Raw genomic sequence first — 24,545 nt, 5'->3', positions numbered from 1 at the left:
GGCCACATCACCTTAAAGTTGGGCCCCATCTGCCAAATGACTTAATTATCGGGGATGAATGACAAAGCTGGGATTGATACATTGGTGCCACCTGCAACAAAGATTGTTAATGCATGGACAAAGAGTAAAGATTTGTCCGGAATTTTGATAAAGACGGGGAAGGGAAGCTTAAAATTAGTTGTGAGTGCTTAATTTTAAAGCTACATTTAACTTCTCTCCTTTGTTTTCCATGTGATCTAATAACACTTTAATTCATTACCAAGCTTTAAGCAGAAAATGACTTTCAATCTGAAGACAAAAGAAGGAAAGATTAGACATGCAGGATATGTGTCTATGCAAAAAAGATATCTGCATATTATGACCATTTTTTCTTTTTAATTCAATGTCTTGCCAGATAGAAATGGTAGTTTCCATTTAGCAAAAATACAAGCTCAACCGCATAATTGAATATGGCATGTGCACATCACATGCTCGTTAATAAGTTCTTGACTATATATGCACACACAACGTGAACAGGGTGGAGAAATGCTTGCTCCGTTATTAGGGTTTAATAGAAGTACATTTTTTTTATGGCCAGAAGCATGTGCCACACATGGACAAGCCCCCCAGAAAACATCCCAATTATAAGGGGCCTTCACTTTAATTTCCTCTCTTGTTTTCTTATCTTTTTTCGTGAAAGCAAAATGGCAAATGGCGAGCTCCACATACGCCACCTTTGACCCGCAATCACGTTTTTGGGCCGCTTTTATCAACTATTTGACAAAAAATTTGACCACAAAAAAAAAAAAATTAAAATAACTGTTCTTCTGTGTGGTTGAATGTTCATCAATCAATCATGGATGACCCTACACTCTGTCACCGACACCCGAATTTGGTCGAGGGCGGGAAAGAAGTCAGCTCAAATATGTAAGCTGATTGCCGCAGTGTCGTCTGTTTGCACAAAATAGGCGTATGTGTAGTGTATACATGTATGTATGTATGTATGACTGTATGATTAGTATCTTGAACGTCACCTAAGCATGTCATTTTATTTTTTTCATCCTTTCTAAAAGAAAATGGCAACCCCAGTCCAATGTCACCTAAATAGGTTGATGCATGAATTCATATCATTATTAAAAGAATAGTGTTAAATTTTGTATTTCAAGAATTTGATCCATTTATTAATCATGTTAGAATTAATATTAAAATATGGATTCAACCTTAACGTGATTTGATTCGTTTAGACTTGTTCAATAGGAAATGACCCAAATTCGATTTGTTTAAATTTTATTTTAAGCTTAATTTAATTTAAAAATTATATGCAATATCAATTAAAGGTTTAATTAAACAGTCCTGAATAATAAAACTCATCTACATATAAAATATTAATAATAAACAACAAAAACAATCACAAATATATCATCCTAAGAAAAAAAAAATTCCAACATATTTTTATATTTGAAGCTCCGAAACCCTTACTATATATCCATAAATGAATTAACAAATCAATAAGTATTTCACACAAACACTAAGTAAGTGATGCAAATTTGATCCATTTATTATGTTTGTCAATTTTTTTTTTTTAACTCAAATCTATTTAACCCGTAATCGTGATGTGAAATGATTCCTAATTAACCGCAAGAACTCGTAAAAATATTGAATGCGTTTGCGTAGGGTCCATTCAAGTTGTATCAAGGTTATAATAATTTATGCAATTTACAACCAAACTCGACAAGAGTAACAGGGGTGGAGCATAACAAAAGAAAAAAGGATGACACACAGTATTATTGCAGAGGCCGGGCCACATGGACAGCAATCAAGGCATTTTTAACGTTTAAGCTTAGTCGCATAAAGTCTCGGTACCTGTTTTCTCATCGGTACAAGTTTTGTTTTTTGGCAAACCGAGCCAAAGAATTCTGCCCCACCATCTGAATCTGTCTAATTGATGATACTCCTTTGGTTTTGGAGTTGCTTCGTATTTTCCCTACATTTACATTGACATTGCAATCATTACCGGAATGCATCGAAGACTTTCTAGCTCTAATTACACTGTTTTCTTTATAAATCGACTTTCAAAAGCTGAGAACTTTAAGGGACAAAAGCTTCTTCTGATGATGTGAAAAGAGACAAGGCCGTCTTAATTTTCATGGTAGCAAAGACCTTGCATTGAAAATAATTAATAGGTTTTTAAAAGTTAGATTTAAGCATATAAGTATTCTGCATTTTGACCTCATCAGCAAATCCTGCACTGAAAATTGAAATTAGGTTTGGTCATACTACATAGATAGGAATTTATACCATCAGTTAAATATCATACATCTTCTTCTTCTTCTGTCCTCTCCCAAAGAAACTAGAGCCTGTATCCCTGCTGGCTGCTATCTTTAGCTCATCTGATTTCGATTTCACACAATCTTATTTAATGCCTATGCCTTAAAACTTAAGTCATCTATTGGCTATTGCATGAAATGAACTGCAACATTCTTCTCTTTTCTCAAAGATCAACCAAAGGCGACCAAACGTTTAGGCCCAGGAGTTTTGACAGATAAAGAGAAAATGGTTTAAATAAATGCTTGTTTGGTATGACACATTTAACGGTTATGAATACTAATTTAATTGCGTAAGTTTTTTCTTTTTCTTTTTTTAATTTTTTTTGTTGTTTTGTTATTTTCTGAGTAGAGATTCTAAAGATTGCCTTTATTAGCAAAACTCAAATGGGAGTCGAGGTTAATTTTTTTTTCTTAAATGCTAAAATTTTTAAAATATTAAAATAACCTATTTAACAATCTTATTTCAATTCTTTCATAATATAATTTTTTTAAAATTTATCTATTAGAGTATTTTATAATTTTTAATTAAAAATTCTTATTAACAATTAAACAACTAAATTATTTTTTTTAGTAAAACTTACTTTTAATATATTAGTTACAACAGCTCTACTAATGAAATCAACTTACTTAAAATATTATACCAAAAGAAACTTGAGTACTGTGTACTCTGCTTTTGTAGACCCATTTGGTGGGTGGGATTGCTTTATCAGATTAATTGGCCTGCCACGGGCAACGAAAACAAATGGGCAGCAATTCAATGTCATAATATACATACAGGAGAAATATTAAATAGGTGCTACAGTTGAGTTGGAACTTTTAGAAATGTGGGGGAAGAATTTTGTTTGTTGTTGGGGCCATAGCATGTATCATTATCACTTATCGGGCTCCTTTCAAATCCGTACCCATGTTATGCGCCTTTCTTCTTGTTCCGGCCACCACCAGTGAACTCCCAACGACTTTTCATAGCGGAGACCGCTTTCACACTCAAATGTCATAACTCATAATCACTTTCATTACATAGAGACGAGATTCTTTACATTTTCCATTCTTTAATCCCCAATGAGTGTGTCCACAAATCCATGTGATGATGTCAAATTAATAAAAAAATTTGCTGTCAAAAGAACCAAAAAGAAGAAGATACGCAAACAGCAGCAGAGGCTCACCGTTGTTCCCTCGCCAATCCCCACCTCTTTTTAGGTCGGTGAAGAGCCAGCAAGATACTCCTACAATTTGCTTGCTCGTCACCGCCGTCCTATTGCTTAATGATTATCAGAGTTCATACAAATCGTTGAAGAAACAAAATATCAGAAATTTCAATTTTGGAATTCTAACTAATGTTCTAACACAACATCAAACTAGTTATTAATGTTTAATATGATATCTACTAGTCGCTAATAAGCTTATTGCTTTTGCTTCCATGGGAAAACAGCAAAGGCGGATTAATTATGTGCACATTAAATAAAATATGTGTTTCTGAACGATGATAATTTTACTAAGCCCTTGCACGAAAGAAAATCAGAAGCCACATTCAAGATTGCCGATAACACGGCACATTGCTTCACCGTCAATCATTGGGTGCTCAACTCAAACCAAGCCACTCTTCATTTTAACAGTAAATACTCTTGGGCCAAAATAGATATTAAAACAGGCATACGGTCAAGTCTGTTGTCAATTGGGCTGAGTGTTCAGGTTCATAATTGATGTCACAATCAATTGCGTTCTGCATCACTATGTCCCCCATATTAGACGACGCAGAACAAAGCTAAGACAGACGCCTCATGCCTAGACAGGAAAAACCAAATGTTATACAGCCAGAATTCTTCCCAACTGAACAAGGGGAAAACAATTTCACGATCGGCCAAAGCCAAACAAACTATTGAAAGTAAATAGAACTGTAAATTAACTTATGCAAGAGATGGATTATTTAGCATACTTACCGGGCCATGGCACCTAATTTCAAACATCAAACAGTCTACATCATGATACCCAAAAAAATTATCACTATTCACTGGGATGTGAAGAAATACATCTCTACATGAAACCAACATTTTCCATTTGATGTGTTCAAAGTTCCAACTACATGTACCACAGAGCTTGAAACCAGCCGTCTAGTGAATGAAGCGTCGCATTAATGCCAGTTCAAACCAAATATGTTGGATCTGAGGAAAAATCTAAATCCAAAGAAAATGACTTCTGGCAAAAGCCATCAACTTTTTTAAACTAACAAAACCTAGCAAGTACACCTTCACAGAATTGAAATCCAAGTGTTCCCACCTAATATATCCAAGGCTTCTATGGATAACTCTTCTCTTTATTATCATTTTTTTGAACTTTTCAGTCTGTGTTATAACTCTGGCGACATGTGAAAAGGAAACAAATCCTCATATCATAACTGAAACGGAAAAGATCTACCACTAGTTAGGACTAACACTAGGGCCAGTGATGCTGAATTCTGTTCACATCTGCCATAAACATAAAAGAAGAGAAAGAAATTTTATGTAATAGCTCATAGGTTACAAGATGATGGCAGTTCACTCCATCATCCAATTTCAAACACAGCCCAGTCAATCAGTATATAACAAATAGGCAATAGACCCTTGGCTTTATCCAAACCATCTAAACCAAGTAACAAGCCTAGCCAAACTTAGCTAACGAACGTGCCATACACACAAATTTTTCCCAATCCTTATCCCAACGTCAAAATTGTGAAAATAGGCAAAACAGAAGAGAAGTCAGTCTACAACACTTTTTGCAAGCAAAATTTTCTTATGGTTATCTTTTTTTAAATTACAAGAACTAACCTTAAAAACAAATTTAAGAAGAAAAGAAAGGGAGATTACAAATTCATATATGACTCTTGTGTCAATAATGTGAAATATTCTTATCATCCTTTACATGATTCAGTTTCTAAACTCATATATATATATCGACTGCAAATGAACACAACACATTAAATTTTAAAAAAACTAATACAAAAAAATCATAAAGATGAATCTCCTTACGTTAAGAAAGAAGGCTTCCAAAATTAACACAAATGCAAATGTGCGCCAACACATAGTTTCTTATAAATAATTTTTTCGCAAACACAAAACTAGTCACCAGCTAAAGTATTTACAGACAGTCAAAACAACCAATATGACATTGAGTTCAATCAAAAAATTTATTTACCAAAAAAGCAGAGCAAGGATCACAAAGAGGCCAATCAACAGAAGAAGATTCTTCAAAACATTGTCGGCCTGCTGCCCTCGACTTGGCTGAGGAAATCCATGAACATGACCACCATGAAAAGCACTAAAGCCATTGGGAAAACCAGAGGTGGTTCCATAAACTGTGGCATCAGGGAACCCATGAAACTGAATATTAAACAATGAAGGGAAAAGACCACCAAAACCCATGGTAAAGTTACCAATCCTTGCAGTCGCCATCGGCATCAATCCTCCCATTAATCCAAATCCCAAGTTGGGAAAGTAACTCGCTTCCGGAGGCGGAGCTGTCTCGGGTCTTTGCCCTGCGGGACGACTAGGAATATCAATGCCCGGATAGGATTTTGATCGTGGGTCAGTCTGGGTTTTGCCCCTACCATAAAGAGGAACCAATTTCTCCTCTTGGACAACAGCCTTGCACACGGGGCATTCCTGTGAATGAGAGTGATGGTGCAGCCATCTGTATAGGCAAGGCCAGCAAAAGAGGTGGCCACAAAGAGTAACAATTGGGTCTTGAGCTAATTCAAAGCAGATATTGCATTCAAAACCACCAGCATCATTGGCACTATTGCCTACGCAAGATGGGTTTTGAGACGGCACACTTGTTGATTCCGAAAAACCACTAGCCATCTCCTAAAATCAAGAGTAAATGCAACTTCCTATAATCACGCAGATAATTAAATTAAAAGTCCGGAACAAGTCAGAATGCAGAACAATCCCACAATAAGACTAGGTCCGCGGCAAACAAATAAACTAGGTTATCTCAAAAAACCAAGTTTTGAGTAAGTGTTGTGACATGAAATTCATCAACCTGATTCAGTTAACTAATGCTGGAAAATCAAACAAAATCACCCATCACTTAACCCTAAACCTGAATTAAAACTATTTGAAAATTGATTGACAAGGACATCAGTTTTAAGAATTCTACACGAATCCAGGATTAGAATTCATTTAAAATAAAAAAAATCTTGAATTCAATGGAAGCGACACAGGGGAAAATAAAAAAAGGCCAAATGATAATACAAAATTGTAAAGGTTAGGTAATTGAAACTCACCAATTAGATTGATCGGCTAGTCTCAAATGAGAGAACGAAAGACAGGTGATATTGGATAAATGACAAAACCCGAACCGCCTGCAATTTGATTAATAATAATAATAATAATACTGCTGCCCTGGAAGATTCGAGGGTGTTCGGATTTACCAACCCTTTCGTTTATTTTAATTTTAATTTTTTCAATTTTGTCACTTTAATTCTTTAATTTGAGAGTCCTTGCTGGATCTGTTGTTTTGACTTGGTCGGTCGTGATCTATGCTCCATGGGATCGTGTCGTATTCTTCTTAGATAGAACCCACACAGATCTAATGGGTTTTTCTCTTTTTCCCTCACCGTCCGATCTATATAAATTTATTTATTTATTTATTTATTTATTTATCATTAATAAATAACTTGCCCACTTATTTAGCGCCTTAAGGCTCAACATTCAACAAGAAGATGATACTGATTTGGTGGGCCGATAGTAATTGGGCTCACTCAGTTTTGGGTCGAACCGAACGACTTATTATTTTTTTGCCCTTTTATTGAGTTTTGCTTACCACAACATATGAATTTAATTAAATTTATGAACCCTTCCTTCTTTAGATGATTTAAGTCACTATTTTAAAATCCGTATAAAAAAAAAATAACTATTTTAAAATCAAAATAATTTTGAAGCAATAAAATAACAAATTATATAATGATCATATTTTTATTACAGAAAATTTTGTTTAACGTTTAATTAAACTCTAATGCAACCAATTTTTGTCCTTTTTTCTATAATTTTCATTAAAATAAGAGTTACATACATGTATAATAATAAATGAGATTTCATAAGAGTTTTAAAAGGTGTCAGGTACTAACTTCACTCTCTTTTGTTTGCAAAAAGCTAAGAACCCCTTTCACTTTCAGATAACATACTTAAAAAGGAAAGTGTACTGCCTCTGCTTTCTGCATGCCACTTCTCCTTCACCCTGCTGCACCACCAGTCCGGTTACACAATTTTTTTCTTTTTTCTTTTTTACATTTTTCTTTAGAATTTAGTTGGAAGTTTTAGGATTTAAAGACACGTTGCGTATGGCGTAAAGCACTTGAATTTTGCTCGGCTCTGGTAGGTAACTTGTCATTCCTGTTCTCTTGTCCAAAATTTATTATTAATTATTATTATTATTATTATTATCTTTTTTTAAAAAAATAATAATAATAACTCTTTGTCATACGATTGGTGTTTAACAAGATCAGTTTAACACACAAAGAACGTTAGAATCATGTTGTGTCACGTGTTTGTGGTGGGGTTAATTTTTGTAATCAACTTGATAAGTAAAAGCTAAACGTTGAAAATGCGATCAGTCCTCAGTCATAGATGCATGGCCCTTTGCTCCTTGAGACTTTGAAAGTAACTAGCAAAGTTGCGATCATAATAATTAATGGCCGATCAAGACAACTGCCTTTGCGAGTTGATTTGATTGCAAAATAATTAAAAGGATTCCGTGTATGTATAATGCCCCTGTCATGCTCACTTCACTTAATTTCACGTACCTGTAGACAACAACAATGCGAATAATATGTAATTAATAATGGGGCCATGTAAACTATAAAGTCCTTTTCAAAGGCCACCGAACCCAGTCCAACAAGTCTCCCCAAAGTTATCTCCACCGGCTGTCGTAATCACAATGTTTTTCACTGATTGGCTTCTTTTTCTTTTTTCTTTTAAATTGCACCGTCAATCTGAATGCCCATATTTGTTTTTTACGTTCCCGTTTAGCACATTTTACAAATGTATCAAAAAACACATATATAAATATAGCAGCCTCATACTTTATGATAAGAGTTTGGTTATGTTGAAGTTGCTCTAAGATAGAGCACCCCTTCATAACTACATGATCAAAATTATAATGAGTTTTTTTATTATTTATCACTTTACGTGTGTGGCTGAGATTCGTGCTTCACCGTGAATCTACTCCAATATAGTCATATCATTATGATAATTATAATTAAGCGGTTGCGGATCCACAGCAAACTTGTCCCACTAATAATTTGACATGCTAATCATTGAATAGACAATTAGATTTCTAACCTGGAAATATATATATATATATAAAATTAATTAATGAAGATAAAATAAACTTTAAAACAAATGTGAGAAATAGGGATATTATCGTCTTTTTATGATTGTGTAAACATATTTACTAGCTTAAATTTCAGTTGCGAGGACTTGAATAAAATAATATTGGATTGATTTAGAAGGATTTCAGGGGAGTAATTAAAAAAAAAAAACTCTCTTACCTTTGAGTTTATTCTTTACACAAATAGCAATGACTCGGGTAAACTAAAAATACTATTGATGCATGTAATTGGAAGGAGATATAGACCATCAAATTTAGGATAAAAAATTAAAATATCTATCAATAAGGTTTCTTTCCCTCTATCTCGATGCCCCTACTCACAACAAGTTACTGGTCTGGGCCGGCTGGTGCGAGGATTACCCGGAGTCGTAATGACATAACCGGGCAGGGGAAACAAAGGTGACATATCCCAAATTATATTATTAGAGGATATAATACCAAATATTACTAACGTAATATAGATAAACTCTTCTCACCGACCTCTTTCTAAAATAAAGAGAGTTGAAACTTGAAGAGGCAATGACAACCTCTTAATTATATTTCTTAATGACATCTTAATTTCCCCTTTTGTTTTTACGCGGGTACTGATTGCATGCGTGGCGTTCGCTTTGTTTTATTGATGCCTGAAATCAAATTTAGATTAATTAAGCTAGATGCATTTTATGTTTTGTTCAAATCGTTTTTTCTTTTTTGAATAATTGTACAAGTTAAATTAAAAATAATGGCCCTATTCATGTCGTAATTACAATAACCAGGCTCGTTTGGAGTACTCGATCTCTTCTAATGAACTTCAAGTTAACATCGAAACTTAACTCACAAAGAGTCATGAGTTTAACGGTGCGTTTACTTCTTAGATTGGGGAATCAAAATTTAAAATTGGAATCAAATATATGTTTACTTGTTGAAATAAAAAAGGGAAAGAGATTCATTTTGGCGAGCTCCACACTAAATTGAGAATTTGAGCTTGGGAATCAGGCTTACATTCCCAGAGCTCTCTAAAACACCCTCACTTAAATTGTGTTATTACAACTTTATCCTCTTTTTAAATAATACAAAATAAAAAATAAAATAAAAATTGAAAGTCACAGCAACCAAAATTGAGATCTTGTCACGCGGCATGTTGGAATCACGTCATCAATCATCGCCCAGCATTGTATGTATCTTTCACTTGTTGCTTTGATGATGAAGAATAGAGGAGGAAGAAGAAGAATAGATAAAGAAGAGAAAAAAATATATATATATATGAATAAAAGAAAAAAGGAATAAAGGAAGAATACGAAACAATAAAGAAAAGAAAAATAAAAATAAATGAAAAGAGAAGAAGTAATGAAGAATAAGACAAAAAGAAAAGACAAAAAAAAGAGAAAATAATAATAATGGTGATGGTGATAACCACGACGACGATGACGACGACAATAATAACAATAACATCTATTATTATGATTAACGATAATTCTCTTAAATAATAATAATTATAATAATTAATAAAAATAATGATAATAATAAACTAAAAGAATATTTTAATAACTTATAAAAACTCATTCTGATTACAAATGATAATACAACTTATTTTAATTTTAATTTTTATAGATAAAGAAAATAATTTATTATGATTTTCATTTTCATTTTTAATTTTAACATATTTTAATTTTAGTCTATTCTAATTCCAATTTATTCTGATTACTGATTAGTAAATTCATTGTATTTTTCATCAAATAAATAGCTTAAAATTTTTTTAAAAATGACACTAATCTTAGTAGACCCATGTTAAAAAAAATATCCACGTTAAATAAAACAAATGTAAATTGGTAGGATATGGACATAATTGTTTATAATGTTATTATTATTTTTTAGTACAATAAACATCTTATATGACTTTGAGAAAAAATCATATAATGGCATCGACGACCTCCAAATCTCCAATGGAGGAAGCTGCTGTTGTCACTTCAGATCACATCAAATCAAACGAGTTCACTAGTATTCGAATTGGTCGCGCATACCTGTCTCGGCCTTAAAAACATAAATATCCTGTCCCCAAAAAGGAAATGTCAAAAATATCCATCAATAAGTTTTGCATTTCATAAAAAATATGAGAATTTTTTTTAATAGTTATTCAGCTAAAGTTTATAAAGTATATTATTTTGTTGCTTTTTCATTAACAATATAAGATGATTTAACAAAATATTAAAAAAATAATTTTTTACTCTTGAATGTAAAAAAATCATTTAATTGTAGAGCTGTGGGAACCAATAATAAATTACAAAATTAGTCATATAAACTCATCAAACCTGCTAATTTAATATAGAATCATCAAAATAAACACCCTAACTTATTTATAACATATTTGCAATATAAACTAAGAATCCCTACTCATATAATTCATCCTGAATAATATATTTTCAACAACAATAACAAATCTTCAACAATAATAAATCACCAACGGAAGCAATCATAATTATCCAAAATACATTCAAAACAACCATATAACCAATAATGAAAAACTTGGTATATTATAGTTTGTTCCTATCACAAAAAAGTAACAACATAAAATCAGTTATGAAGAACTTAAAGTTTATAATTTGGGTCATTAATCCAAAATAGCAATACATTATGAAAGTATCTGAAATAAAAACTAATAAATAATATTTTTACAATCCTGAGCAAAATAGTTATTTTGTCAATATTTTGTTAAATCATCTAATAGTATTAATATAAAATGAAAAAAATGATCCACTTTGCAAACTTTAAGTGGAAAGCTGCAAAAGCCAAAAAAAAAAGAAAAAAAAGAAGATATATTTTCAATAAAGCCTATAACATTAGGTGGTAAGTGGATGTTTATAAAAAGGGGGAAAAAAAAGTAATTTAAATGTATGCATTACTTGTTGAGACAGCAAAAATGGAATCTTACGGGTTGAAATGTAAGCATTAATAGGATGGGGTAACGGTACGTCTCTCTTGCAGGTACGGGCACCGCCCATGCGTGTCCTCCGCATCATTGCAATGACCCAACCAGCCAACTCTTTAATTTAATTTCTTACGGACATATCCTTCCGATTTTGTGCTTATGATCTAGGAATTAGAAATTAGGAATTAGTTGTAGAGATCACAATATATATATATATATATATATATATATATATAATCTTTCTTTATTGAGGACATCTTCTTATTAAAGTAAGAATGTTCTCGTTAGATAATAATAATAATAATTATTGTTTGTATATCTAGAGTATTGGTATAGTCGTCTACGATCCTGAATTTTATTAGAATTAAAAAAACCTTTTAAGTGATATAATTTAATTGTATAATGTTATTTATTACACTATTAAACTATATAATTTAATAACTTTTCTGAACTTTGAAAGTTTTAAGACTCCGGACCAATCAAAGATTCATGACCATATTAAAATTATAGTCATACACAAGTTAAGAGATAATTATATGTATCTCAAAAAGTTATCCCAAATGATGTGTCATTTATCAATTGGTTGGTGAGATAATACAATTAATTCACTTAAATCTTGTAAAGAATTATCAACCACTCAATTAATAACATATCATTTGGGATAACTTTTTGAGAAAAAAAATTTAGAATGTGTCGCACTACTTTTATATATATATAATCCAATGCTTTACAACTGAAAATTACTGTATCATAGACATAGACTGCATGTTGTCATTCGTGTTAATTTAATCCATCTGAAATAAATTCTTAAGACTAAACCAAACGTGCGAATTATATTCGAGGCACGCGTGCATGAAATAATATTGCTCCACGTGTTGGCACAACTGATTTTCCAAGTCTTGATGCCAACCAGTCAGGTCATTCACGTCCCTCCTGCCTGCTATTTTAATCTCCCATTGTCCCGTGTCGCTCCCCACCTCTTATTTTGCTTTCTTAAAAAAACATCCGTATTTACCAAAATGACCTCCTGATCGAACAGAAAGCAAGGTGCACCATCCGATCATTATCACCTGACCGGCCAACGATGATGATCAGCACCTTAACCTACTACCTATCAGAACACCCTTCAATCATAAACTTCCGATGGAGCCACGCCCAATCATGGGGGTCGACGTGGTCGTTCCTTTTCTCCTCCATAGCCCTGTACCTCACCCTAGCCCTCTTGCTCCACTTCCTCTTGTCGCTCTTCCTCCGCCGTAACCGGTCCGTCTCGCTGGGCCCCATCCCCGCCGTTCACAGCCTCTCCATGTCCGTCATCTCTGCCACCATCTTCGCCGGCATCCTGCTCTCATCCGCCTCGGAAATCCGCGAAACCCGATGGTTCTTCCGCCGAACGAAGACGACGCCGTTCCAGTGGCTTCTCTGTTTCCCACTGGGGACGCGCCCCTCGGGCCGCGTCTTCTTCTGGTCGTACATCTTCTACCTCTCCCGCTTCGTCCACATGCTGCGTACTTTCTTCACAATCCTGCGACGTCGTAGAATCGTCTTCTTCCAGCTCTTTTACAACTCCATCTTAACGTTCACGTCGTTTCTGTGGCTGGAGTTTTCGCAGTCGTTTCAGGTGCTGGCAATACTTTTCACGACGCTGGTTGGTTCAGTGGTATACGGGTACAGGTTTTGGACGGGGATAGGGTTGCCGAGCGCGTGTTTTCCACTCGTCGTCAACTGTCAGATGGTCTTGATGGGGTGCAACTTAGTATGCCATGTGGGTGTGCTTTTGCTTCATTTCATGAAGAATGGTGGCTGCAATGGAATCCGTGCTTGGGTTTTTAATTCTGTGTTGAATGGTGCCATTTTGTTGCTGTTTCTCAAGTTTTATGTGAAGATGATTTCGGACAAGAGAAAGAATAAATTCGCCAAATTAGCCACAAAGGAGCTTTGACCGCTTCTCACAGCACCTCCATAAGTGCGTCCTGGACTCTCTTTCGTGTTTTACTTTATTTTTGTTTCTTTTTCCCTCAAATTTTAAGTCTCTCTCTTTACTCACTACTCTAGGAAACTTCCCTTGTAAATGGTTGAAAAGTTTGTGCGTGTGAAATTTAGGCTATATATATATATATATATATATATATATATATATATTTCTCTAGTTCTAGACGAGTTCGTAGGTTATTAAGTAATTAGTTTTTTTTTTCTCCTAATTACTGAATGAATATATAGAAGAATTATGGATAGATAGATAGATGTGTGTGTGTGTGTGTGTGTGTGTATAAAGCAATTAATGATTGTCGTCTTCATGGAGTGATTAATTTGTTGGTCCATGATAAAAAATCAACCCGTATGAACTGCATGTTCTCTTCTCGCAAGTCTCAGGTTTCTTACCATTTTATGAAGTGGGCAGAGTGATCAATTTTGATAACTGTCCTTAATTTGTCGTCATTAAATATTTTTACCTATTCTAGAATTAGAAATCATGCATAGTAATCTTTCCCAATTATTGATATAAACGTAGTTCTTATTTGTGATAATTGCATATCATTCTGGGGCTCTAGAGGATCTTAATGCCAAACGAACTTTTGGCATCCCACATTCCTACCAACACTACTGTTAATCAGCTTGATGTCCGCGGGAGTGAGTTAGGGGAGAAATCCTCGGGCAAAAACAAAACTATTGTTTCTAAAAGAAATCTCTAACTTATATTCGTTATTACTTATAATCAATAAAAATAATACAAAATTGAGGAATATGTAAGTGAATTATGTGGGGTCAACGTCTTATTTTTACCTTACTTTTAGTGATGGTAAGTTACGTTAAATGTAAATTAGAGAAGATCTTTTTTAAATGATTTACAATCTGCAAAGATATTACAATTGGAGTGTATTGAGACCATAGATAAATATATTTATAATATAACTTAAAAATCTAGTTGAGATTAATTTAAAAATATATTCTTATAAAGAGAGAGAGAGAAACAAAAAATCTATCTTACTTCACATTCTTGTGTATAAACAAAAATAAAAGTTAATAAAGTATTTGAGAGAGGAAAGTGGTAACGGTGTATGACAAATAGGAATTTTAGAATACATCACTAATGCATGTATGATATGCGTAATTGAATTTAATAAAATTACCACTTACACGTTGGTCTTTCAAGATAAATATATACATACCATAATATCATTTACTTATTGCATGACTGACATAGTATCTCTAATATGTATTTTATAGTTTCTAGAATGACAAGTGTCTTTACTACAAAGCATACATATTAAGCTGCTGCCTGTTGCTTGCTGCTATGCCATATTTACCACTCCCAGACCCATAATCCCTGACATTCTGCCCGGCGATTAAGATGTACAATTTCCAATTTACATAGTGATGGGTGAGTGAGTGCTGCTGAATTTTGAGGAAGTCAAGAAACTTTGGTAATTGATCAGCCATCAGTATCACAGTCAATAATACCATTTACCAGCACACAAGAAAATGGACACTTAACAAACTCCACTATAATTATAATATTATTCTTATTAGTCCTTTTTAGCTCCCTCGTATTTCTTGACAAATAAGTTTTTACTTCCTAGTCAGGAGTCAGGACTCGGGATTAAGAATCATGATTCGTGAGAAATTTGGAGCAAATATGAGCCAATAAATAGCATCCAAATTGGGTCACCAACCGCAGGTTAAGCCGTTAAGGCAAGGTAACTAGCTTCTCACTTCTCAATCTCAAGTCACATCAACCTGCGTACACGTCATAATTTCATTGAGTCCAACCTTTTGCGTTGGCAAAACTGGTTGGACCAATGGACTGGACTGTTCGATAATGACAATAAGAACTGCATAACTGATTAATAATCATGAGTTTGCGATGAGTTATTATATATTTGCATGTCCATTGATCACAAGGAACACTAATTAATCCTTAACATTATGATTAAATCAGATAGGGATGGCTTCAAGAATTTGTGAATCAGTCAGTCGGCTAAGGTCCATATATAGAAAGACCTCATTTTTTTTAATAATGTTCAAGTTAATAGACTTTTGAAGTTATTTATATTAGAAAAGCACTTTTTAAGCCTCTCCAAAATTGATAATTACAATTAAGATTTTTATACTAATTTTACATTTGATAACTTAAAAAGCTGTAATTCATAGCATTGTTTAATTATTAATTCATTATTAGTTTTTCAAAGGAAATTTTAAATTCTTTTATCTTTTTACTTACAAAACACTTAATTATTCAACGTTACAAAATTTGTTGCACTCTCTCTACGAAGAAAATTATTATATTTATTAATTCATTTTTAAAGTTAAAAAAAAAAGAAAAAGAAAAAGGTAATTTCTTTTACTCAGTATTAAAAACTGCACTAAAAAAACTTTCAGATATTGCCTCCTTACAAATAGATTCTTTTACTGTAAATTAGAGCTGGCAAAACGGGTCATCGGGTCGTGTTCGTGTCGTGTCAGTTTCGTATCGTGTCAAATTTAAGTTGACCCAAACCCGAACCATTTAATAATCGTATCAAAATATTGAGACCCAAACCCGACACGGAAAAATAATCGGGTTACCCAATAACCTATTTAATATCTATATATTGAACAAAAATTACATCAAATATTTACACATTATCATACATACACTATGTACATACATACATACATACATACATACATACATACATAATTTATCAATATTATAAAATATACATATCTACCAATATATTACTCATTTACACTATTGAGGTTTTAATTATATATATATATATATATATATATATATATATATATATATATAATATTATATTATCTATCAATATTATAAAATATAGATGTCTATCAATTTTTACACATTTACACTATTGAAGATCTAAATGTATTTAAAATTTTATAAATAAAACACTGTGTTTATATTCACCCTTTTAAAGAATAAAAAAAGAAAATCATTACTAATATATGAGTTTTAATGATAAGAATATGTAAATTATTTTAAAATAAAAAATATAATCGGGTTATTGATTGGGTAAATGGGTCAAGAATTTTAACCCAAACCCGACACAGAAAAAAATCGTGTTGACCCGGACCCGACCCGTTTAATAATCGTGTTAAATTTGACGACCCATATCCATTTATTTATGTCGTGTTCGTGTCGGGTAATCGGGTCGTGTCAAATTTTGCCAGCTCTACTGTAAATTTTAAGAATTTTAATAATAATTCTTCACTAGAAAATAAAAAGTTACTGTTCAAATTTAAGTGTAGAATTACGTTGTTATTATTATTATTATTATTATTATTATTATTATTATTATTATTATTATTATATTTTTTGGATAAGTTGAGAGAAATTTCATTTAATGATTCATGTATCTTCCCAATGATGTTTTGTTTTGGAAAATTCTGATGTGACTATCATTGCGCTTTGTTTGTCTTTTTATTGTAATTTTAGTTAGGGATGACGTTGTAAATATACAAGTGGTTTTATAAAGGAAATTAAAAGGGTGCTAACAGAACCAATCCAAACAAAAATTGGAGTGCGTTTAATCATAACAGGCCTGTCGGCAGGATTGATGCTGATACGTTTGGGCCTAATCCATGAGAACAAAAACAGTTTATTTGCGGCGGCTCTTGCATCGAAGCTGATATATATATATATATAATTTTTTTTTTCCTTCATCATACGTTCTCTCCTTACAAAACTCAAAAACACTAAATTCTCAAAAATAAAAATAATCAATATAAAAAAAGATTAATACTTTTTCATCTTCATCATTATTTCTATTCAAAAAGGCTACTATTTTAGAGTTGGACGCCTCCGTGGATCAACACAGTGGCGACATTGACATTTTCATAGATAATCAAGAACAATTGCTAGATCAATACCATGTATTTATTTTAATTAGTGTTGCCACGGGCAAAGAGACAATCCCTTTTTTTTTTTTTTTTTTTTTCCCTTCTCACGTACTCATCAAACTCTTGAGAAGTAAAAGAAAACATATGCAAGGCTGTAACTGCAAGAGGTGTTTTCTTTCAAACCTCATTTGCGACTTTGTGTTGCCTGTAAGTGTGCACTGTGCAGGGAGGGTAATTTTAGTTAGGGTTGATACTGTAAACAGAAGTAAACACGCGTGCGTTTTGAGAGGATATTAGTCATTAGAGTTGTGCCAAATAGCACCACTCTAATTGCAAACTGCAAAGAGCTCTGTCATTTAGCAGAACACAAATCTCTCTTCTTCTTTTTCTTTTCTTTTTTTTTTTTTTTTTGTTTTTGGGTTGGGTGCTAGATTATCTGGTCAAAGTTTCAATTTCCAAATATTTTCAGTCAGCTATTTCTTTCCAACAGCCAGGCAGTAATGCAAGCATTCCAAAGGTTAAAAAGTTAGAATAATAGAGTGAGTTTTCTTGGGAGCAAAAACAAATTTGGTGAGAGATACATATCGAACAAAATCAATTCTGGAGCTCATGCTCTATGTCTCCCTTCTTATGTATACATTTCAGTTTTTGATTTATATTACAGGTAGAGATTCTGCCTTACCCCCACCTTTTGGTGGTTTTTTTTTTTTTTAAAAAAAAAACAAAATCAATTCACAAACAAATGAATACTTATAAAATAAATAATCATACACGCTCGCCCAATAAAAATATAAAATATTGGTCGTCCCTTACATCTAGACTTGAACAGTGGCCGGAAGGGACTTGGAAAGTGGAGACTATCGCCAAGACCCAAACATGCGAGTGCACGAGGATTGAGTTGTGTGCAACTTCAAATTCAAGTTGGTCAGATAAGTCGCTCTTAAAATATACACAAATAACAAAACATCCTTTTTTTTTTTCTACTGGTTTTGGTTAGCATTTTATTTGCATTAAGTCGGTGGGTAGCAGAAACCCAATCGAGATTCTAAATTAATTTGGTTTTTTGAGTAACAGGGTTTTTTTTTCCCCCACCAAGATCAAGTTTTCGGACACTTCTTACAGCATGCAAGCTGACAGTGCTGGGACTTGTTTGATATTTAACTAATAACACGAACCTTAACCCTGTTAATTTAAAATACATCAAAAGTAATCTAATCAATTAATTAATTAATTAATTAATATATATATATTAATAATATTATTTATTATATAATTAATGTAATAGTTTCAATATATTCTAAAATTTCTCGGCACATGATCATGTGAAATGTACCCCTCTCCCTTCAAATTCAAAGAGGACCACCCAACTTGGACGGCCTAACCATACGCATCACAGCATACGTCATGATTCATAATTAATAAATGCAGCATGCTTTTGTTGACCATGCGCATCATGTGTCTGTCCTTGTACAGAGTTCAAGGAAACACACATTGGTTTGGGCCTTGCCACGAGCACCTTCCTCAGTTAAACACTGCTTGCCTAGAGCCTACTGGTAAGAGCATTTTTAAAATTCTTTATAAATTTTATTCTTTAAATATTTATTTATGTAGTAAATAAAAAAATAAAAAATAATATTTTTTAAATTTTAAATAAAAATAAATTAATATTATTTTAATTAAATAATTATTTTTTAAGTAAAAATCAATAACAATTAAAACACTTCTCTCTATTTCTTTATTGAAAAATAATAAAATATAAATTGAAGAGAAAAAAATTAACTCTCTAAATTTAAAGAGAAAAAATCAATTTTTATTTAAAAAATCTTAATTGAAATGTCTTTTTAAACTTTAAATATTGATATACCTCTTCAAATAAATAATAAAATCTTATTTAAAAATTTTTTTGGTGAAGCTCTAACCTGGGAGGGTTTGGACATTTTTTCCCTTTTTTTTTTTGCCATTTTTGACCGTTACTTATCAGTTGAGGGACTAATTAAGAAATGTTTAATTATGTATGTACAGCATTGGTATTCATATATTTATTTTATTTCTGCTAACGACAAACCAAAAGTTTATTCTTCCTAAATTCGACATCGACGGCAAGTTAGAGACACTTATTCATGGAAATCACATGAATATATATATACACACATATACGTATATCAACTGAAATTTGAGGATGTCCGATGGCTGGCTTAAATCATGAGTTACGACTGAAATTGTACCTCCATTAAGAACGCCGCCCTCTTCAGGATAAGTTAATCAGTGTACATACAAATGAAACAAAATTGTACATTTTCAATTTGTTTACGAATTAGTGTTTGCCTAATCAATGACTATCTAAAGCACTAATCTTCAAATTTTCGTCATAATCAGAAGAAGTATGAGTATCAGTATAAGTATCGGAGAAAGGAACTTTTGTCGACGGTGGGGAGTAGTGGGGATAAAAAATCTTCCTCAGCTGATTGTACCTCTCCCCGTCAAAATCGTGAAGTTTCATCAGCTTCTTCTGCTTGGTGCTAAACCTGCTCTTGTAGAACCCTCCAAAAGTAGGCTCTTTTGCTGTCTTGAGGAAAAAAAGATAGCTGCCAATGACGGATGAGGATGTGACAAAGAAACACACAGGCTCCATCACGTCCCACGAGAGTTCCCAGAACGTCAATCTCATGAACGCGGCTGTTTGTACTACAAAGTAACCGAGTCCACACCACAGCTCTCGACGAACAAGGGCGTCCGCTTTTTTGTCAATCACCGCTTTTTGTTTCTCCATTTCTTCGTATTCTTTTCTTCTTGGGTGGTTTTGATTTGGATTGGCTGATGGCAGAGGAATTACACCCTCGATAGCTTTTGTTACCTGCAATCAGCAAAATGGGAAGGGAAAAAAAACAACTTTTGGGTAACGCTTTCTTCTTTTACGGGCTATTACATACATGGTGTATAAAGTAAATGAATTAATAATATGCATTTTCCAACCAATAATTTGGACTAAAACGTTAAACACTTCCTCGACCAGCCGCTAGACTCCAAAACTAACTAAAATGGAAAATGAATTGAGCTATAGAAAATTTTTTAAATTAGGGAATATATATATATATATATAAATATGAAAAATGAAGCTGACGTCCACCAGGCCACCACCACCCAATGGGAGTCCATCAGTCTATTCACAATTTCCCATTTATGTGACTCAAGGTGAGATTATCTTGTGGACAAGGATCAAACAGGTTGAGATATTAATATTATGTAAAGCTGTAGCCAACCCATGACTGTTAAAGGACCATCCAGGATGCGTCAACAAATGAAGCTAGACCGTTCACACTGAATGAAAACTGAGAAGGAATAATCTAGGCATCTAACATTTAATTGATTTCCTTCATCTAATCCTAATTCCAGAGGTTACCAACAAAAGTTTTGAAGATATACATACATATATATATATATTACATCACATGACCACAAGACAAGAAAAACAACTAGAACACAACAATCAGTTTTCAGCCCCAGTAACGTTGATTCAAATTATTTAAACCATTTTTTTAAAAAAGATAATCATAGAATAAGATAATTTTTAGAATCTATTTCATAATTGATACTGATAATGACTTAAGAAAAAAAAAAGTATACCTTTTTTTTTTTTAAAAAATAACCATTTAAATTTTAAAATGTTATGATTTATTCAATAGTTGAATAAAATAACATTGAAAAGGCCCTAAAAATACAATCAATTATTTCATGAAATTATTCATTAAAGCTAATTATATATTTATTTATTATTTAACTCCTTTTAAGGTAAATCTCCTTTGATTTAATTAATTTAGCTTATTCTATCCTTTAAATGTGTAGTTGAACCATACACGAAAGGCAGGCAAAGGCATGGGCGTGACCCCAAAACCTAACCCGAGAGGGACTTTGAAAAAAATCTTGAATTTGATCATTTAAAGGACAAAGAAGGGGGCTTCTATGGTCCTTCAAGCCCCTAATTTACCATCTCTAACGGGCTACCCTGTTTCAAGATCTGACCTGTGGAAGAAAGAACACACAAAACACAAAAAAAAATAACCACAAAAACCCATATCAGTTCTCAGCATCGCCCAAATTATTAAAAATTAAAAACACTCATAAATCCAGAACCTATTTCTTCATGACCATGCATGATGCATGCTATAATTTTAACCTTAATCTGTAAACAAAACATTGCTGTCATAAAAATAATCAAGTAATAACAGCTAATTATATTAATTACATTTCGATTAACTTTATTTGTACTATTAAAAATTTAAGGGGTAAAAGAATTGAAACGAAATTTACCTGTTCAGGTTTTAGAAAAACGACATTTCCCAAAACGATGACGTTTCCGGCATCATCAAGCGATTTTGCAAACTGCAACCCTAGTTCTCGATCCGAACAAGCCTCTTCACACACCCTAACAAACTCCGAATACGGAATCCAATTTCTCTCGATCATCCTCAGCCTATCCTTGACCATCTCCATCTTCACCGCCCGAAGCACCTTCTTCGCCTCCTCCACCGTCAATCCTTCCGCCTTCTCCTTCTCCTTCTCCTTCTCCGCCGCCTTCATCGTCGGCGGCGGACTCAACCCGTCCAGTCGGATCCTATCTCTAGCAATATCGATTGTTATCAGCTTCTCCATAAGATTCTCGCCCCCGACCGGCGAGATTGTCGGTTGGAACATCGCTGCCTTGTGGAGAAACCTCCGGAATACGCCGTTGTCTCCCGGATCCGGAGCATTGTTTCGGGTCGGGTTTTGAGAGATTCGGCTTGCCGCCGCTGCGGTGGACGAAATGCGGTAATTGGTTAGCGCCCGCCTTGAGGTCTTCGTTATGTTGAAGAGACGTTCAGCTAATGTCTTCCTCAACGCCATTGGTGAATAAAAATTTTTAAAGAAATTTGAAATTAAAAAAAAAATAAAAGAATTAAGAGAGAAAGCGCGAGCGTTTTAGAGCTTCCAAGAATTCATAAAAAATGACGCGTTTGTCTTCCGATGAAGGTTTCAGCGTTGTTTGGAATCATTATATAGCTGTCCCAAACGAGAGGAAGATTAAAATTTTGATATTCAATTTACCGCGATATTTTAAGAATGACAAACCGAGACAACTTCAACGGACGATAAATTATTAATGCCCCACGTTCCCGAATATTCGCTCTATCAATTTTTTTGAGTCTCTCTCAAAGGAACATTGTGAAATATTCCCATCTGCTACAATTTCTCGATAAATTGGGGACATGTACATCGTAAACTTAAGCTGAGCAAGGTACACGTGGTTGGCTGAGGATTGTAAACCAAAGCCGCCACAACCGTCCGATCATATGAAAATTTATTGATCAGAGTAGGCAACTGACGTTGACTCTAACCGGTGATGTTGGAAATCACACGTTTAACACGTGTGAGGGGGAGAGATTGGAGAGCGATGGTTATTTATTTTGAAGGGTCAAAAGTAAAATATATAATATAATAGGCTTGTTTGTTTACATGTAGTGTAATGCCGCTCATACGGCCGCTATGCGAGAACTGGTCATTGATTGGTCTTACGTTTGCGCAAACGTGTCGCCACATATTGTTCATATCTATCAAAGTTTGATTACCATTGAAGACGGAGAGAGATTTTATTTTACGTAGAGGCTAATTAATTACACACAGTAGTGTTGCCGCGTGGGCGTTAGTTATAAATGACAAGATAGATATGACCTTCCCCGGTTAGTTAACTTCGCAGTTCGGGTGGTTTAAATGTCTGGAACGTTCTGTAATTAAGATAGAGCTGCCATCAATAGAACAATTTTAGACCTTATTTTATGGAAATAAATTAATTGCAATTATTGTTTTTAAATTTAGTTAATCTCTAGGGTTTGCTTAATTGAAATATGTTTTTGAAAAATCCCATCTCTTTTTACGTATGGAGGAGGACAAATTACAAATATCATTTATATTCTATATTCCTCAATGGGGATGGAGATTATATTAGGGGAAATAATTGTTTGATTAGAATATCAGCCGTAATACTTAAATATTTTGGATATATGAATCAAGTAAAATTATGTATACATCCTTAGTCATTGAATTAAATTAATAACACATTTTAATTATGGGCAAAATTGATAATAGAAAATGTCATATATCATCCTAATAGTTGTATAAAATATTCATTAAAATTACAATTTTCACTTTGTTTGTGCTAGCAAATATCAAAAATCAACTGCATGTATGTTTTGGGATTGCTTTAGATTGTTAAATAATCAATTATTTGACAATCTAAAACTTAAAAAGTGTTTGTTGAATTCAATTTGAAAGTGATTGTTAACAAATCCGATTCTTTAAAAATCATATTTTGTATTGATTTTTAAAAGTTACCTTGAGTGGTTTTTGAAAACCAAAATTTATAAGATACAATACCAATTGTACCCTTAAAATAGTATATATTTCTAAAAATAACCTTATGACAAATTTAGTTTAATTTCATATTTTATAAATTTAAAATTAAAATTAAAAGACCTTACCATTGGACTCTTATATATTCCAACGCCAATGATTGCAACGTCGCCATCGTCGACAATCAAAAAATGATTTTAGAGTGACAAATTACATACCATTAGATTTTAAATTTATCAATCTGTCCAACAAGGGTAACTTTATCGAAAAATACGCCATATGGTGACTCCATGAGGTGCACCACTAGGGTTGGCAATGTGAAGGATGAGATGAGATTTATTAATTTCAGTCATTTCTTGTACATGTAAATTGGATAAATAAGAAAATCTTATTTCTGTCTATATATTTTTTTTTGGATAAAAATATGTCCTAATTTTGTCCCAAATGTAGGATCCCATTTCAATTGAAAAAATTTTCATCGTTAGTCGACAATGAAACGAGATTTGCCAATACAGCCCCATCATGTATATGCAGGTGGAAGAAAAAAAGTCTCACTCTCATCCTTATATTTTTTTTATGGGATAAAAATATGTCATAACACTGTCCAAAATGAGATGAGATCCTGCATCAAAAAAATTTGCCATCCCTATGCACCACCACCCACATCAATCTCATCAGCTACCGAAGATGGGAAACCGAATGGTGGATTACCTAGATGAGTCACCATTGAATGGTGGTGTTAC

The 24,545-nt window shown here is 33.2% G+C and overlaps 3 protein-coding genes across 8 annotated transcripts; 1 reads left to right on the top strand and 2 right to left on the bottom strand.

The window, feature by feature from the left end:
• Positions 1–2,989: 2,989 nt before the first annotated feature.
• Positions 2,990–6,878, bottom strand: LOC102626834 (uncharacterized). Of its 6 annotated transcripts, XM_025098839.2 has the most exons (4): positions 6,565–6,875; positions 5,475–6,168; positions 3,470–3,558; positions 2,994–3,353 (listed from the first exon to the last, which is right to left on the bottom strand). In XM_025098839.2, exons 2-4 carry the CDS (start codon positions 6,137–6,139, stop codon positions 3,340–3,342), a joined length of 768 nt encoding a protein of 255 aa, XP_024954607.1. In that variant the 5' UTR covers positions 6,140–6,168; positions 6,565–6,875; the 3' UTR covers positions 2,994–3,339. The 6 variants fall into 6 exon arrangements, with proteins under 6 accessions (XP_024954603.1, XP_024954601.1, XP_024954607.1 ...); XM_025098835.2 differs by having other exon boundaries at positions 2,990–3,558; positions 5,475–6,142; positions 6,565–6,878; XM_025098833.2 differs by having other exon boundaries at positions 2,992–3,558; positions 6,565–6,876.
• Positions 6,879–12,498: 5,620 nt separating this feature from the next.
• Positions 12,499–13,711, top strand: LOC102627597 (elongation of fatty acids protein 3-like). Its single transcript, XM_006466651.4, has one exon. It carries the CDS (start codon positions 12,659–12,661, stop codon positions 13,514–13,516), a length of 858 nt encoding a protein of 285 aa, XP_006466714.1. The 5' UTR covers positions 12,499–12,658; the 3' UTR covers positions 13,517–13,711.
• A 5,914-nt stretch (positions 13,712–19,625) lies between these two features.
• On the bottom strand, positions 19,626–22,529 carry LOC102627890 (calcium uniporter protein 2, mitochondrial). The gene is made up of 2 exons (XM_006466652.4): positions 21,727–22,529; positions 19,626–20,272 (listed from the first exon to the last, which is right to left on the bottom strand). Exons 1-2 carry the CDS (start codon positions 22,297–22,299, stop codon positions 19,748–19,750), a joined length of 1,098 nt encoding a protein of 365 aa, XP_006466715.1. The 5' UTR covers positions 22,300–22,529; the 3' UTR covers positions 19,626–19,747.
• Positions 22,530–24,545: the final 2,016 nt, after the last annotated feature.

The sequence above is a fragment of the Citrus sinensis genome, chromosome 7 (assembly GCF_022201045.2).
Source record: "Citrus sinensis cultivar Valencia sweet orange chromosome 7, DVS_A1.0, whole genome shotgun sequence".
NCBI lineage: Eukaryota > Viridiplantae > Streptophyta > Magnoliopsida > Sapindales > Rutaceae > Citrus > Citrus sinensis.
The sequence above is the reverse complement of the archived record's forward strand: the minus strand, read 5'-3'. Positions and strand labels throughout refer to the sequence as shown.

Coding starts and splice junctions, on each gene's coding strand:
- LOC102626834 (XM_025098835.2), bottom strand. CDS start 6,139: ATGGCTAGTGGTTTTTCGGAATCAACAAGTGTGCCGTCTCAAAACCCA. Junction 3,559..5,474: donor ATCCTTGCTCTGCTTTTTTG/GTAAATAAATTT, acceptor ATTAAGCAATAG/GACGGCGGTGACGAGCAAGC.
- LOC102627597 (XM_006466651.4), top strand. CDS start 12,659: ATGATGATCAGCACCTTAACCTACTACCTATCAGAACACCCTTCAATC.
- LOC102627890 (XM_006466652.4), bottom strand. CDS start 22,299: ATGGCGTTGAGGAAGACATTAGCTGAACGTCTCTTCAACATAACGAAG. Junction 20,273..21,726: donor TTTTTCTAAAACCTGAACAG/GTAAATTTCGTT, acceptor TGCTGATTGCAG/GTAACAAAAGCTATCGAGGG.